The 14,915-nt window shown below is 36.6% G+C and overlaps 1 protein-coding gene across 1 annotated transcript; it reads left to right on the top strand.

Annotated features, from left to right (window-relative positions):
• Positions 1–6,568: 6,568 nt before the first annotated feature.
• edf1 (endothelial differentiation-related factor 1) lies at positions 6,569–12,822 on the top strand. The gene is made up of 5 exons (XM_042394292.1): positions 6,569–6,794; positions 7,836–7,887; positions 8,105–8,265; positions 12,011–12,104; positions 12,220–12,822. The coding sequence occupies exons 1-5, from the start codon at positions 6,717–6,719 to the stop codon at positions 12,279–12,281; spliced, it is 447 nt and encodes a 148-aa protein (XP_042250226.1). The 5' UTR covers positions 6,569–6,716; the 3' UTR covers positions 12,282–12,822.
• Positions 12,823–14,915: the final 2,093 nt, after the last annotated feature.

Here is a 14,915-nt window from a genome sequence, read left to right on the forward strand (position 1 = left end):
ACAAAGTGCTTTGACAGACAAAGCAAAGGCAGTACATTATACTCTACTATGTGAAAGTTCTGGCAAAATTGTGGATATTTTTCTGCTTATTCCCTATTTTCCCTTTTTCTTGTAATGATGGAACTTCTACCCATTCAGGCCTCTCAAAATCCCCCACATGAAACAATATGGAAAAGGAAAAATTGCTCTTTGGTTGAACTGCTCATAACTCATGTCCACACTTAGGTCATAATTCAAAGAGGTTGGCAAAAGCACTGTTCTTAGTATGTTTATAGCATTTGTCCACTTAGGAGAATGTTCCCTAAAACAAGATTTAGCCTAAAACCTCTGCTATTTGTGAGTATAGAATGTTTCAATATTTTGTATGATTTAGGATTTTCTCAGTGATTTAATGAGAACTATAGGTTGACTCTAAAATAATCTATCATGTTGAGTGATATTATAATGACGTTCTTATTACCTTTACATAGACGTGATAATTCTCCATTGTTTGAATTATCATTTCCATTGATAATGATTATTGTAAACTATTGTTAAGTATAGTAAAAAAAAAAACAAAAAACAACTGAGCTATAGGGGAGTTACAATTCATACAAAGATTTTAAACAAAAAGCAGGTATTCATAGTTTTTACAGCCATTGAATTAGAGGAAAATCAAAGTGAATCAATGTACTGTTTGACCTCCTTTGTAAAAACCAATAAGTTTGGCTTTTTACCTGTAAATTTGCTTTTATTAATATGAAATTTGGCTAACAAAATTAATTAATTAATACATAGTTGAATTCAATTTAGAGTTATTTTCTAGTATTCCAACCAGTACATGTTTACAAAATAATATGAAATGTTCATTCATATGCTGTTGATAAAGATACACATTATTCCAAAAGAGTCTCACAAAAAGGGCCAAAGTAAGTGACCAGCAGGTACAACAACTGATATCAGTATCTTTTCTGAATTTAAAAAGCTATACCACAATAATGTATATATTTTTAAACTTTATTTACACAATGGAACTTACAACAGGTTTACCTTTCCAACAATAGTAACAAGGCAATGTATGTTTGAGGTAGTGCACAGATCATAATACATGAAAAAATGAAGAAATAACAATAAAAACCAAGCAACAACAAAATCAAATTAAATAAATTACAAATCAAATTCACTACATAAGGCTCTAGTTTTCACAGGTCTAAAGTTTGTGCAGTATTTTAGTGTGTCCACGTAGGACATGAAGAAGACAGTAAGGATGGGTTTCAGTTTTGCAGATTTGCTGGCATGAAAGTGGAATTTTGCTAATAAAGAAATAATACAACATACATTTTCTTGACAGGCATTTCATCAGCAAAAAACAAAAAAACCAAACAAACAAATAAAATAAATTGAATTTTGAGTAGAGTATCTAATTTTCTGTTTAAGAAAAGATTAAGGTCATACCAAAAAGTCTGACTAAAGGTACAGTCCCAATTAATATGAGTTGTCGTTTGTATGGTGACAGAAGGAAAAGAGAGGGTCAATATTCAGCCTATATTTTATAATGAATTAACTGGAAAACATCTGTGCAATATTTTCAGAGACACATCTCGTACCTTATTTGAAACACAAAAAAAATCCTGGGTAATAACCATGTTTTTCCAGTCCACACCAATATACAGATTATTCAAAACAAATACAGAAGCAGGTTTACCATTTGTGCCCCCCTGGATTATTTCATTTAGTTTGTATGCACAAAAAATGATCAGAATTACCTATGTATAATTCTGGTGGAGTAGTTTGATGGATAATATCTCTGGTTGCAGACGACGGCAGAATTATTAAATTATGCTTTATTATTGTGGTGTAAATCACAATAATAACGCACCTGTGGAAAGCAGGGTGCGTGACGTCAGGAGTGTCAAATTCCCTAGATTTTTGCGGGACAAAGAGGCTTGTCTGGACGAAGAAAGTTTCTCCTTTCGTGGCTGCGAAGTGAGGAAGTTTCAGCACAGGATTTATTGGCTTTTTTTTTTTTTTTTAACCTTCGAGCAGTTTGAGTGTTTCTACGTCACATAAACAAGGTAACTCTTGCTTTCCCCCTTTGTTTTCGTGGTAGTTTGAGGACGGATAAATTGTCCCATGGATGTTGTTGAGGAAACTAACAACGACGTGTTTTTTCTTCAGTTTGTATTAAATGCAGCAGCGCAAACTGGAAGTATGTATGGTCATGTTTACTGCCATGATGTGCTGTTAGCGAAAAACATCTGCGGCCGTTTTGGTAACTTAACTATCATCCCTTCATATAAAAAAAACACGCTAGCAAAACTGTTTTTCCCTCTAAAGTTTAGGCTTGTAACTCGAAAACTTGAAATGCTAACAGTTAGCTAGTTCAGTTACAATCCAGGCGCTCCATAAAGGATGATAACGTTACTGTATGGCAGCCATCTTACCTGGATACAGTAAAATTATTAAAAAATTTACTTCGACTGGCCAGTAATAAACCCAAAACTGTTTAGTTTCCTTATCAGTTCGACGCCATTTCTATGTTGCTGTTTAGGGAATTTGTGAGGTACAATTTTTTTTAAAGCAACTTTATTTATAAGCACATAGAACAAAAGTACAGTAACAAACTCAATGCATTGTAAATAAAGTAAGGTTTCCTGTCCAATACAGCATCACACCTCCTATAAAAGGATGTTTTCCAATTATACATAGGGCTCATTTAACTATCAATTACTTATGTGAAATAGTAACAAAATAGTTATTGTTGGAAAGCGTAAAAAAGAGGATTGAAATGTTGAAATAACATAAAAGGACTATATAAGTAGAGAAAGTTGAGCGTCTGTGAGGTACAGTCAGCAGTAGATGCAGTAATGATACAGCAGAGAGATATACTGATTTACGATTTATCTTCTGTTTCTTGTCAACAGTGTGAAGACCTTACTTAACATTGATTCATTTTTTTAATCATCAACCAGCATCCTAGTTTTATGCCTGTGGTTTGATAAATGGTTTTGCTAATAAGCCCTTTTAGCCATCTAATGATCACCACCAAGATAGTGATGTAGAAAAGCTGTGGTTATTAGTAGAGATTATTTGGCTTGAAATCTGCAATGTTTGTTTGTTAGATTTAAGCTAAAAGAGAAATACTGAATGCCTGGAGGACATACGTGTGTAGGTTAACCATTACGTTAAACTTTACATTTAGAATATTAACAATGTGACCGTGCTCACAGAGTAGTTTAAAGTGTATTAATCAGGAGGATCAGTGCTTTTGTATCTGAATCTTTTACTGTTGGGCAGAACAGTGTTATTGCGGTGCTACCCATTTATTCCTTGTTGTATTCACATTTTGAGAATAGTTTTAAGTCACAAAAGATTTGTTGCACTGCAGTACAAAAGGTGCCCTGCAGGAAAATTTGTTACTAACATAATGTGATGGATGTGGAAGGAGAGTGGTGTCTCCCTCTGGTGAGGAAATGCTTCAATTATCTACAAGTAAATCTGCAGCACCATGTTGAGCTCATTGTCCAGGTTACAAAAAACATGTACCCACTTGATGGAAAAATGTACGTTTTAGAACACTTGAATTATGTTTAAAAACATAATTAAACTTTCAAACTTACAATCTGAGTCACTACAAGTTTATCTCAAATGGCTTTGTGGGTAGTTGATTTGTAATTAAGCAATGAATTTATACCACAGAATGTTCTTGGTTGACACTAATGCATTCTTGTGTGCCTTATGTCATAAGCCAATATGTGTCAGGTTTCTTTGAATAAGAGATCTTTTTCTGTGACCCAGTATGGCTACCAAGGTCGGCATCAGGCCAGATGAAGGACTGATGATGATGCAAGAGCTTGACGACCGGCTGAAAGAGCAGATTGACAAATTGGAGCATGTTCGCCTGGCTGCCATTGACCTGAAGGACAACTTGTCTGGGGTACATCAGGCTGACAATAAATCCAAATCTCCATCTGTAATAAAAAATGTTTAATCAAAACTCTGCTCAAATTCATTGAGCTCTCCTCTTTTGATCTTTTTTTTTCTACTGCAGAGCCACGGTGATCTAACCCAGTCTATCAGTGATCATCTGGAATGGTTGAATCACTTGTCAGAGCGAGTGGAGACTCTTCACATGAACACAACTGTTTTTGTTCAGGTGAGAAACAGATTTCTGAGGGAGATGTGTGTAATGTGTACATCTGCAATGATTAGTCAATAGATCAATTAGTTGAATTTTGATAATCGATTCATCATGTTAGCCATTTTTCAAGTAAAATAGCCAAACATATGCTGGTTCCAGCTTCTCAAATGTGAGAATTTGATGTGTTTGTTTTCAAATGTGACATTAAACTGAAAATATTAATGTTTTGGACTGATGATCAAATACAATTTTATAGATGAAATGATTAATTTATTAATCAACAAAATAATCTGCCGATGAATTGATAATAATGAAAATAACTGTTAGTTGCAGCTCTTGTAATGTGCATGCAAAAGTTGGCAGCGAGCGTATTCAGTTTTATGAAATCAGCAAAGACATCACTTACACACCTAATAATTATGGAGATAAAAACCAGCCTCTATTAAAAAGAGTCCTGTGTTTGTAATAGAAACTACAAAGGCACAGTCTTTGAGAATGAATGTTCCATGGGCCAGCAGATATGTAACTACTGTGTTTACTGATGCATTCCTGATCTGACAAACTGCCCAGATGAAGAGAGTAAAAGAAGCCATTATGACTCAGATAAGCCATCTGCTGCCAGCAAAACCACAGGAGAACTGGTATTAAGGAACAGGAGAAAACTACTTCTTTACTCTTGTAGCCTGAACAGAACCAAAAGGTAATCATAGATTTGAGGCAAACCTAAGAGGTTTTTTGTACTTGCATTGTTCATATGGCACTAATTTCCTTCTCAACATTGTCAGTGAAGAATGTGGCCTCTGTGGTGATAACAGGACTGGGTTTCCTTTTGTGAGCATGTCAGGAGGACAACAGTGTTTCCCTTGTTTCTTTTAAAGTGAAGTGAAGGAGACATGATTCCTAAAACCAACAATTGTATTTTACAGATTTAGCATCAGGTTTCTGTTTGTTGGCAGGGCCAGATTAACCTATTAGGAGGCTGTGAGACAAAAATAGCTCATTTTTGGGCCCCTTTTGAGCCTCCCACACACACTAGAACACACACATTGGAATACTACAATGCCCCAGGTTTGCTGTATGTGAGTTTTTGATAATTGATACATTTGTGTAAGATTATTGGGCTGCAACTAATGACTTTTTTCATTACAGATTAATCTGCCGATTATTTTCCTAATGAATCATTTAGTTAGCGAAATGTCAAAAAATGGTGAGAAAATGGCATACACAATTTCTCAGTGGCCACAGTGATTTCTTCAGTTTTCTCACTTTGTCTGATTAACAGTCCAAAACTCAAAGATATTCAAGTTAATGTCATATATGATAAAGAAAAACAGAAAAATAACCACATTTTAGAGGCTGGAAGGAGAGAATTTGGGCATTTTTGCTTGAAAAATCACTGAAATACTTGATTATCAAAATAGTTGCCAATTGACAATTAGTCAATCGCCTAATTGTTGCAGCTCTAAAGATTATACATCATGCAAGCATAATAGCAACTGAAATATGAAATGTATTCAAACTAGATTTTGACACAGTGGCTGTGTCAGAGATGTGTCAAGAAAATGCTTAATCTCCATAAACTGTAACAAACCTTGTCCCCACCAATCACTGAAATTTAGGAAACCCTACAGCAATGTCTGCTTCACTAATTTCTGCTTCATCTGTTCTCAGATGAATCCCAAGCCTCGTGTATGGGCAGGGAGACAGGGTTCTAAACATGGATACCGCTTAGGACGTCTCCACCAGGCTGAGGACGCCCAATCTGAGTTTGGCTGGTCCCCCATCCGCACACGACGTAACAGCGACGCCGCCTCTGAGATGTCCTGCAACTGGTGATCTGGGAGACTGTGGCCCATATATCAACTGAGGTTTCAATTTAATGCAAAATGTTGTATAGCTCACACACACACCAAATTGATGATTGACAATAAAACACCTTGCACATTTCAGTTTCTTTTATCTGTTCATTTTCACACATTATCATTCATTACTCTTTAAGTTTTACATGTATTGTAATACTTAACATTTTTCTAGGTATTGTAGTGTTGTGTTGTTGAAAGTGCTCAATTTTAAAAAAAATAATAAAAGTATGCCTATCCAACCCTGTCATTATGTCAATTTTCCATCCATGAAGCCTTTGTTGTTTGTGAAATTCTCTGAACTGTTTTAAACTAATCTCTGATAAATGCAATGTGTTAATTGGTTTAGTTCAATCACTAAACCCTGGGCTTTGTAAGTTCTTGCACTTTGGTCTCAAAAATCTGCCAAAAAGTACAATTAACTGACAAAAGTGCCAGTTATTCCTCCTGTCTGATGTAATGTGTATTGAGTGTGTAATCAGGCTGAAAACCTGTCGATGTGGATGTAGGTCAGTGTGCTCCACCAGCAGAGGTCGCTGCTGATGTCACTGTTAATCAGCCCGTTGTAAATAAAGCTTTGGTAGAACGCGTGGGTGATAATAGTGGAAGGATCGTCCTATTCGCCAAAGTAGCACTAGCTACATTCTTTAAAAAGGATCGTTTTGAACACTTGGGAGTTGAACTTATTTTTGTACATATATTAAACATTACGGGTATCGAGTAAACCCCCTGAAAACATGGCAGAAAGCGACTGGGACACCGTGACTGTCTTGAGGAAGAAGGGGCCGACTGCTGCGCAGGCCAAATCGAAGCAGGTTAGCATCCCCAACACCTCACTTCGTCTGCGTTTTTCTTTTTTTCTGAAGCAGATTCTTAACTATAACCCCTTTAAATTAACTAGAATTGGGTTTAAGATCATAATAAACAGCTGGTGTATAAATACATCAGCAGAAACGATCATTTTCTACACGTGGGTCGAAACAAACATGGCATGTGCTTCGTGTTTTAGCATTAGCTATAGTCTAATAACAACAATAGTGGACTAACCGTTAGTTACACCAAACTGTTAATAACGGTCGACAAGTTGCTAGGCTACAAAGTTAACTGCAAAATATATTAAATTGGTCCCGCTGGTAGGACTGTCGTGCTCTCTATTTGCACACAATCAAACTCCGAAGGTAGCTCAACCCAAATTCAGTTAGCTACACCCATCTTTGCTAATTTAAAGCTTATTTTAACAATTTATTTAGTAATTTAAGCCTCCTCGGCCAGAAATGAATCAAGTCTGGAGTCTAGCTAACCTAATTACCGTTCGCTGACTAGCTAGAATATCTGACGGTGACCAAAATAGCAACTAACGCCGACCTGAAAATGATAGCTTAGTTATAATTAGCAACTCATAACTAGCACTACTCCATTAGCAGTTTTATGTAATTGTGTGGGATAGGACAACCCACTTGAAAATGTCTGGTAGTGCTTGTTAGAAAACATGTAGTTAACGCTCTAGATACTTCCTAAATGCCACAAAGAAATAAAACACACACCTACATTAACTGTTATAAGGTAATGCAGTAATATGATTTATATTCAGAGCTCACGGTCCGTTTCGGGGAAGCAATGTTTACCCTGAAAGATTTCAGTCTAGCCAGTTATTAAGTTGGCATGGCTCAGGCAGTATTTATCAGCTTTGTTTAACTTATTCGTTATACTTAGATAAGATTCATTACTTATTAACCAACAAGATGAGCCAGAAACTGAAGGGGATTTTATATGAGACTTGTCAAAATGCAATCTACTGTCAGTGAAACTGGGTTTGAAATTCATAGTTTGTTCATGTTCTTTTCTCTCTTCTCTAGGCTATCACCTCTGCTCAGAGACGTGGGGAGGAAGTTGAGACGACCAAGAAATGTAAATTTATGCTTTCTGTGCATCTTGAGCACATTTCACTTGCAGAGTGACCTTATTTTCATGTGTTTCAGAGATCCATGTCTTCACCCAAGTTATAATTGTTCAGATCAAACATGACAAGCACTAAATTAACTCAATGGCCTGCATTGTAATTATGCATCTCTGCCAACGTGTATGATGCTCAAACATTACCTTTTGTCGACTGCTTGTGATTCAGGGTCTGCAGGGCAGAACAAACAGCATCTTGTGACAAAGAACACAGCCAAACTAGACCGCGAGACAGAGGAGCTGCACCATGACAGAGTTCCCCTGGAGGTGGGCAAGGTCATTCAGAAAGGGAGACAGGACAAAGGCCTGACCCAGAAAGACCTGGCCACTGTGAGTGTACAGACTTCTCATAATTTGACTTGCACAACTTTTAACAGGCAGTGGTAATACTGGACAAAATGCCTTTATCTGGTTTTGTAACAAATTGTGTGTTGTTGGCTTTGAGGTTCACTCACATAAAGTGATGTACAGAGGGTAAAAGTAAATTAAAAGGAGTCGATTGATAAGATAAAGCTATTTAAATAGCAGTGACACAGCTTTAAAGTCAGGTATTGTGCCAATACAATCAACCTGCAGACACATTTACTCAATACCATCCAGAGTGAAGAAGGAAATTGACAGATTGTTGCATTTCTTGGCCAGAGGAGGGCTTTAAGAATGCTGAGACACTGTCTCTCATTAAATTGAGTGTTTCTTACCCGTTTTATCTTTTGAAAGTATCAATTAACTGCTCTGTACAGTCCAGTTTTAAAAATAATAATTAGAAGTCAGTCACAAACAATTTGAGATGCACCGATCCACTTCTTTCAGTTCTGATCCCGATACCTGAATTTGTTATCTGCCGATATGGATACCAGAGCTCTTTTTTCTTGAACATTATTATTATCATTATTATTTGTTGTTGTTGGTATTATGTGGGTTACATGATGCTGTAGTAAACCACACAGCACTTATTAAGAGCAAAAAATATACAAAAATGCATTAAATTTAGATGTTTCCAAATCAATTTATTTGAACTGCAGGTTAAGTAGGCTTCACATACAGACAGGTGCTATGACAACTCCTTTAATGTTTTGAAAAACATGGTACAAATCAATTGCACAGCAATGCATCAACTACTAGTAAGTAGATTTCTATACATGAGTTCAAAAGTAATAAGAGAATTTCAAATTGAGAGTACAGTGGCAAATTGACAACTCCCTCATACGGTTTTCAAAGTGAATATTTGAAATAAAGATAAATAAATATCTACACTGGCAGCTGTTTGAGTCAGGAGGGCAGCGGCGTGGCCTCCTCCAGCTGCAACCACAGGCTCTGCTGTCTGCAGCATGACAGTGCACCTTACCTGGTCTGCCACAGAGCCGTGGGTGGGACACACTCTGCCTGCCTGCTACGGATGTCTGGATGAAAGTTTATTATTTCCCTGGATGATAGCTGACAGTGTGGATAATTTTACACTCTAATTCCATCACTGCAGCTCAGAATATCATGAGACAACTGTGATGATAATTGGAAATAAAATAACAAAAGATTGTCTTTTTATTAGAAAAATAATACACACACTGTTAATTGGCTCCCATGATTACAAATGCAACATTTCAGTCAAATAGACCTCATCAGTCATAAGGGTCATTCCATGCCAACTCACCCACAATTCAGAACTTTTTCCAGTTCAAATTGGTTCAGTTATTTTGTTCTATTTAGGTGGATGATGAAGAAACCATTCTGAATATGTCACGCACATAAAAAACTTAAAAGTAATGTTAGACTGTTTGTGCTACTGAAGCAAAGAGTGGAAAAGTAATTAATGGGTCATTCCATGCCAACTCACCTAGGACCTCCCAGTTCATGTCATAGATTTTCTTGAAAATATCCATGTGAAGTATATAAAAGAGTGCAATCACAATTCATTTCATCAGTAAGGGGATTGATTTGATCAAACTGAAACTCAAAAGATCAACTTTTCCAATAGTGTAGACTGTCTTGTGACAGCTTCTTCTTCTAGGCTTTTTTCCAGTAGGGCTGGTCTCCATGATTTCACTATGACACTTATGGGTTTGTTGCAATCCATTTTTGCAATAATACGCCCAAGCCTGTTTCAGGTGGGATTGGCCCAGACTTGCTTTATTGTTTTCTAAAGCTGCAAGTTGATGATGTCAGAATTTGGTTCAGAAAAGTTTGAAATTGCAATATAATATGTTTATTTAGCTCAGGAACTAAAATTAACATTTTGTCCAGACACACATAACAAGATGACGTCATCTAGTATGCACCAAACCAAGCCATTACAAGCTGTAACTTGCAGATATCCTGAACCCAATGAAAAACAGGCTCAACAGGTGTCACACAGAGATAGAAAACCTCGAAGTCAACATAGTACAAATATCTACCTATGAAATAAAACCACTGAATGCAATATTACAGCCAGTGAAAAGTATTAAAAATTAGCTATTTTCAAAAAAAAATTAAATGGAGTAATAACATCTTTTTTTTTTTTATATATACCTGCAATGAATATTTACACTTTCCCATAAAAAAGTTTCACTGAAATTAAAATGATCCTTGGGGAAAATATACAGTCAAACTATCTTTTAAAGTGGGTTTTTCAGCTCTGAAGCTATACTGTATTTAGCAAGATCTCTGACACTCAATTTTTATGCAGGACCAAATAACTTCTAAATGTGACAGAACTATATTAATGCTACACAAAGTTTGGTTGCAAGAAAGTGTAAACTAGTGGAGATATTAATCATGTTTGTTTAGGTAAAAAAATTATTTATTTTTATTAATTTAATTACTGTAAAACATTCAGCAATAACTATTTACATGAATACATGTTGCAAATTATCCTTAGGGTTTCTTGGACGTTCAGTACAAATTTTAACCCAACTTAGTGAAAAATAAGCAGTTGGTGAGGCTTAGAAGGAACATACAAAGAATCACAAAAATCATGAAATTTAGCTCCAACCGCCAAACTTCAAAAATTCATAACTAAAAAAGTATTTGGAGTAGAGCTATAGGATTTTGCAAGGTGGATTTAATAGAAGTTTTTACATGAATTTTTTTTCAAGATATTCGTCCATAATTGACAACCAAGCCTCTCTCACATGAAAGTGCTCGTAGCTGGAAAGAAAAACCCAGAGTTGTCTGAGCTAGTTGATAGTTAGCTTTGTGATACTGGTTATCCAGGATGGCCAATGTTAGGCTCAGTGAAGCCACCCACAGAGAGCCAGACCAAGTTGAGTAGTAGTAGTATAGGCACTGGGTGAATCGGTAGATAGTTAAATGATACATGGTTAGTTTCCCACTAGCATCAGGTTCATAATAATTTTAGGAAAATGCTTCAGGCTAGCGTGCTAGGTGGCTAGTTAGCATGAAGCTGTCACAGCTGAAGGCTGAATGAGCACCAGTGTTATGTGAAAAAAGTACCAGGAATTACTCCTGTTAAGCAGTTTTTTTTATACTTTCTTACTCTACACCAGTAGTGGAAAGTAACTACTGTAAGTACATGTATACAACATTCGACTATGGAGTCTGGATCGGTTCGTGGATCGGTAACATCAGTCTGATATCCCATGAGTGAATTACATCAGTATGGACACCTGATACTGATTAATTGGATCTGTATCGGTGCATCCCTTCAAACGCTCCTAATATTGAATTGCAAACAAGACAACTACAATGCTTCTACACATGATTATTATGGAGATATAATAATTTTGTGGCTCAGTAATCATCTCCTTTTTACTAATTAGACATTTATATTTTTGATCCGGCTGGCAAAGCCAGTTAAAACTTTTCCATAGTTGTTTTTTTATCACATAGTTAATAAAAGAATTTTAACATCATTTCGTCATTTAAAATCATTCGTTCTTGTTAATTATTTTAAAATACAGTTAGTTACTTCAGTCCTCTTAAACATCTGTAACTGGCAACCCTCTGCAATGTCAACAACGCAGCACAGAGTCAGATGGAGTCCTAACCCTTCAGTGTTCTGCATTTGAATAGTTGTGCTAACTTTAGGCCTTGTGGTTTAACAAAATTATAAATTATGTATTGCAAATCTTTTCCTCAGAAAATTAATGAGAAGCCTCAAGTCATTGCGGACTATGAGAGTGGGAAAGCAATTCCCAACAACCAGGTCCTGGGCAAGGTAGAGAGAGCAATTGGTAAGAATTATTATTGTGCTGTTTCTACTTCAGACTTAAAATTGAATGTTCATGTTTATTATGTGTCAACCTTCAGTCGTGTTCATCAAGAGATATCTTAATCTGTCATGAACAGGGCTGAAACTACGTGGGAAGGATATTGGTCTACCCCTGGAGGCAAAACCCAAGAAGAAATGAACACAAAGCCTCGAAATCAGCCCTCCCTGTCCCATTTTTCCCCTATAACTAAAACCTGAACCCCTTCTGCACCCCACCTCCAAGTGCCCCAAGCACTCTCGTCCTTTCTCCTCCCCTATCCCTTCCTTTACCCGGGCTGATCTCACCTGTGTCCTGCCTGAGGACCTGGTGCTCCACTGCTTTACAGGCTGCACACTGACAAGTCATCTGAAACACGTTCTTGATCATATAATCGAATGATCCAACATCACAAACTCAAACGTTCTGAGAATTTCTTTTCACCTATGTCTGCTTAGGCTTTGGCATGATAAATTCTACTTTTTGATGGTGATGTAAAATCATTTAAAAGGTAAATTCTTTTTCATGACCAAAAAAAAAAAAATTAGTTTGACCAACTTCAGTTCTAAGCATGATGTTAAGCCAAAAGTGCTTGATTGCATTTTTTTCACACACTTGCGACAGTGGGTGGATGTCATTACAGTGTTGAAATGTTTTAATGCTGTGCTTTGTTTTGATCTAAAAATAAAGTTTGGCAGTTCAAGGCATTTCTGAGTGTGAATTCATACCCACTGTTGCACAGAATTTCATTTAAAAAAAACAGTGACACATTTTAAACATTCCTAAAATAGTAATTCTGGCAGTTATGTTAAATCTGACTGGTTTTTTTGTATTTATGAGAACAAAACACTCAACATTCAAGTAGTTAATACCTCATAAGAGAACCATATCTGCATATACAGAACTTATAAGTAGAATTTGTTTTTATTACTGGCAAGAATAATGTCACTTAGAATAAAATAACTTTATTTAGCTACAATCAAAACTACATTTTGGTTGCTTTACTTTCTGGGAAAAAGTCTGCTGCGCTACCTGAAATTTGAATGTAGTAGCAATATTTAGCCACTAGATGTCAGTATACTACCAGAGATATAACTGGATTGTTGGTGACGGGTGTTTGAAAGTGAAGTTCAAAAACTTGTTACAGATAAGATTTTTTGCACAAACTGTCACTACCCTTATAGTAGTAGTAGTTTACTTTTATACTTAAAATGTTTACATTTTTTTCAATTTATGCTTCCTAAATACATAAGTGGCAACATTTTAATAAACACTTTACTGCTGATAAAGTAGAGATGTATTATTTAAACAGTGTCAGTTACGTATTCAAGCACTTTTGCAGAGATATTGTATGATGTTCCATATCATAAAATTGAGGCAAACTTGTCATCCCTCAAATGTCCAACAACCTAAAAAGACTGGCCTTTATAAAGCTTGACTTTAAGTAGCATTAATCTGCAATGCTCCCCATTTCCTACATTGTTCCACTTCATACCACGCGTCACTGATTTGAGAATTGTTTATTCTTGTCAGCGGTGAGGTCGCTGTTTCATTAATGATGCATAGACCCTATTGTTGCAAAACAAGGGGAAGTGCAAGTGGGGCAGAAAAACACACTCAAGGACTTGTGCAAAATGTCAACAAAAATTGCAGGGGTACTGTATTGACGTGAGCTGAAAGGCTGGTGGAGTGTGAAGGACTGGTGGGGGGGGGGAGCTGAAGAGGTCCAGTTCATCAGTGAGGCAGTATGGTCAAGTCTGAATATAGGGAGGAACAAAAATTATTTTAAGAAAAGTCTATTCATCCACTTTCTAGCTACCTTTCCGAGTCATTGTTGCAATGGAAGCAGTGTAGGCCCCAAGTTATTTCTACTCTTCTTATGGGATCTTGTTACCTGATATCAGACAGGAGTGGATGGATTCAAAGGTCTGGACCCAGGCAAGGGATCTTGAGCTTCTGAGACCAACATTCATCTCTCTCATAAGGTTCCAGTGAGATATTGTATGATAGGCCTTGGTAATAAAGTCATAAGTAACATGATATTTGGGCTCCCTGGGTGAGACCACCGGAGAGACAAAGGGAGAGCACACAGTGGGGCATGAAGTGCAAATGTCCTTCATAACCTCTAGAGCCCTGCAGCACTATCCCTGGTCTGGTGAGATAAGACCTTATGGTGCCCCTGGCACATCTGTAAATCAATGTGGTCATCATTAGAGGCAGGGAAAACAGCAGCAGCAACACACCTAAAGAAGATGCAGCTGTGGACTGGAGACCAGGATATACATCATTATTGGGCAATCAGCCATGCTGGGTGACATGTTTATTTATCATTGTGATTTAAACAAATGTTGAGATGTACGTGTTCCTTTGTATTAGGTGCTATAGGAGTATTTATACAATATTCATAGTGCAATAAACGTAGGTAGGTGCACTTTTTGAATAAATGCAATAATGGGAGACAGTAGTATTCACAGATAAGACAGGTGCAATAGACATAATGACTAATAACAAATTAAAGGTAATTATGGTTGGATGCACAACGGCGACTACACGGAGGAGGGAAACTGGGGAAAATTTCAAAATTTTAGTTAATGTACGTTGAGTTTTAGACCTACCATCTGATTTAAAGAATAAAATGATGTGGCTGATTGAACAAATATGAATACACAGGCAGTATGTTTGTGTACTGAAAATATCTTTACATTATGTCACATTGTCCATGTTTAGCCATTCATCTCGGAATAAGAAAATATAACTAACCTGGAGGTACAGCTGCAATAGCTGGTAAGTTAGAGT

Source organism: Thunnus maccoyii, chromosome 19 (genome assembly GCF_910596095.1).
Source record: "Thunnus maccoyii chromosome 19, fThuMac1.1, whole genome shotgun sequence".
Classification (NCBI taxonomy): Eukaryota; Metazoa; Chordata; class Actinopteri; order Scombriformes; family Scombridae; genus Thunnus; species Thunnus maccoyii.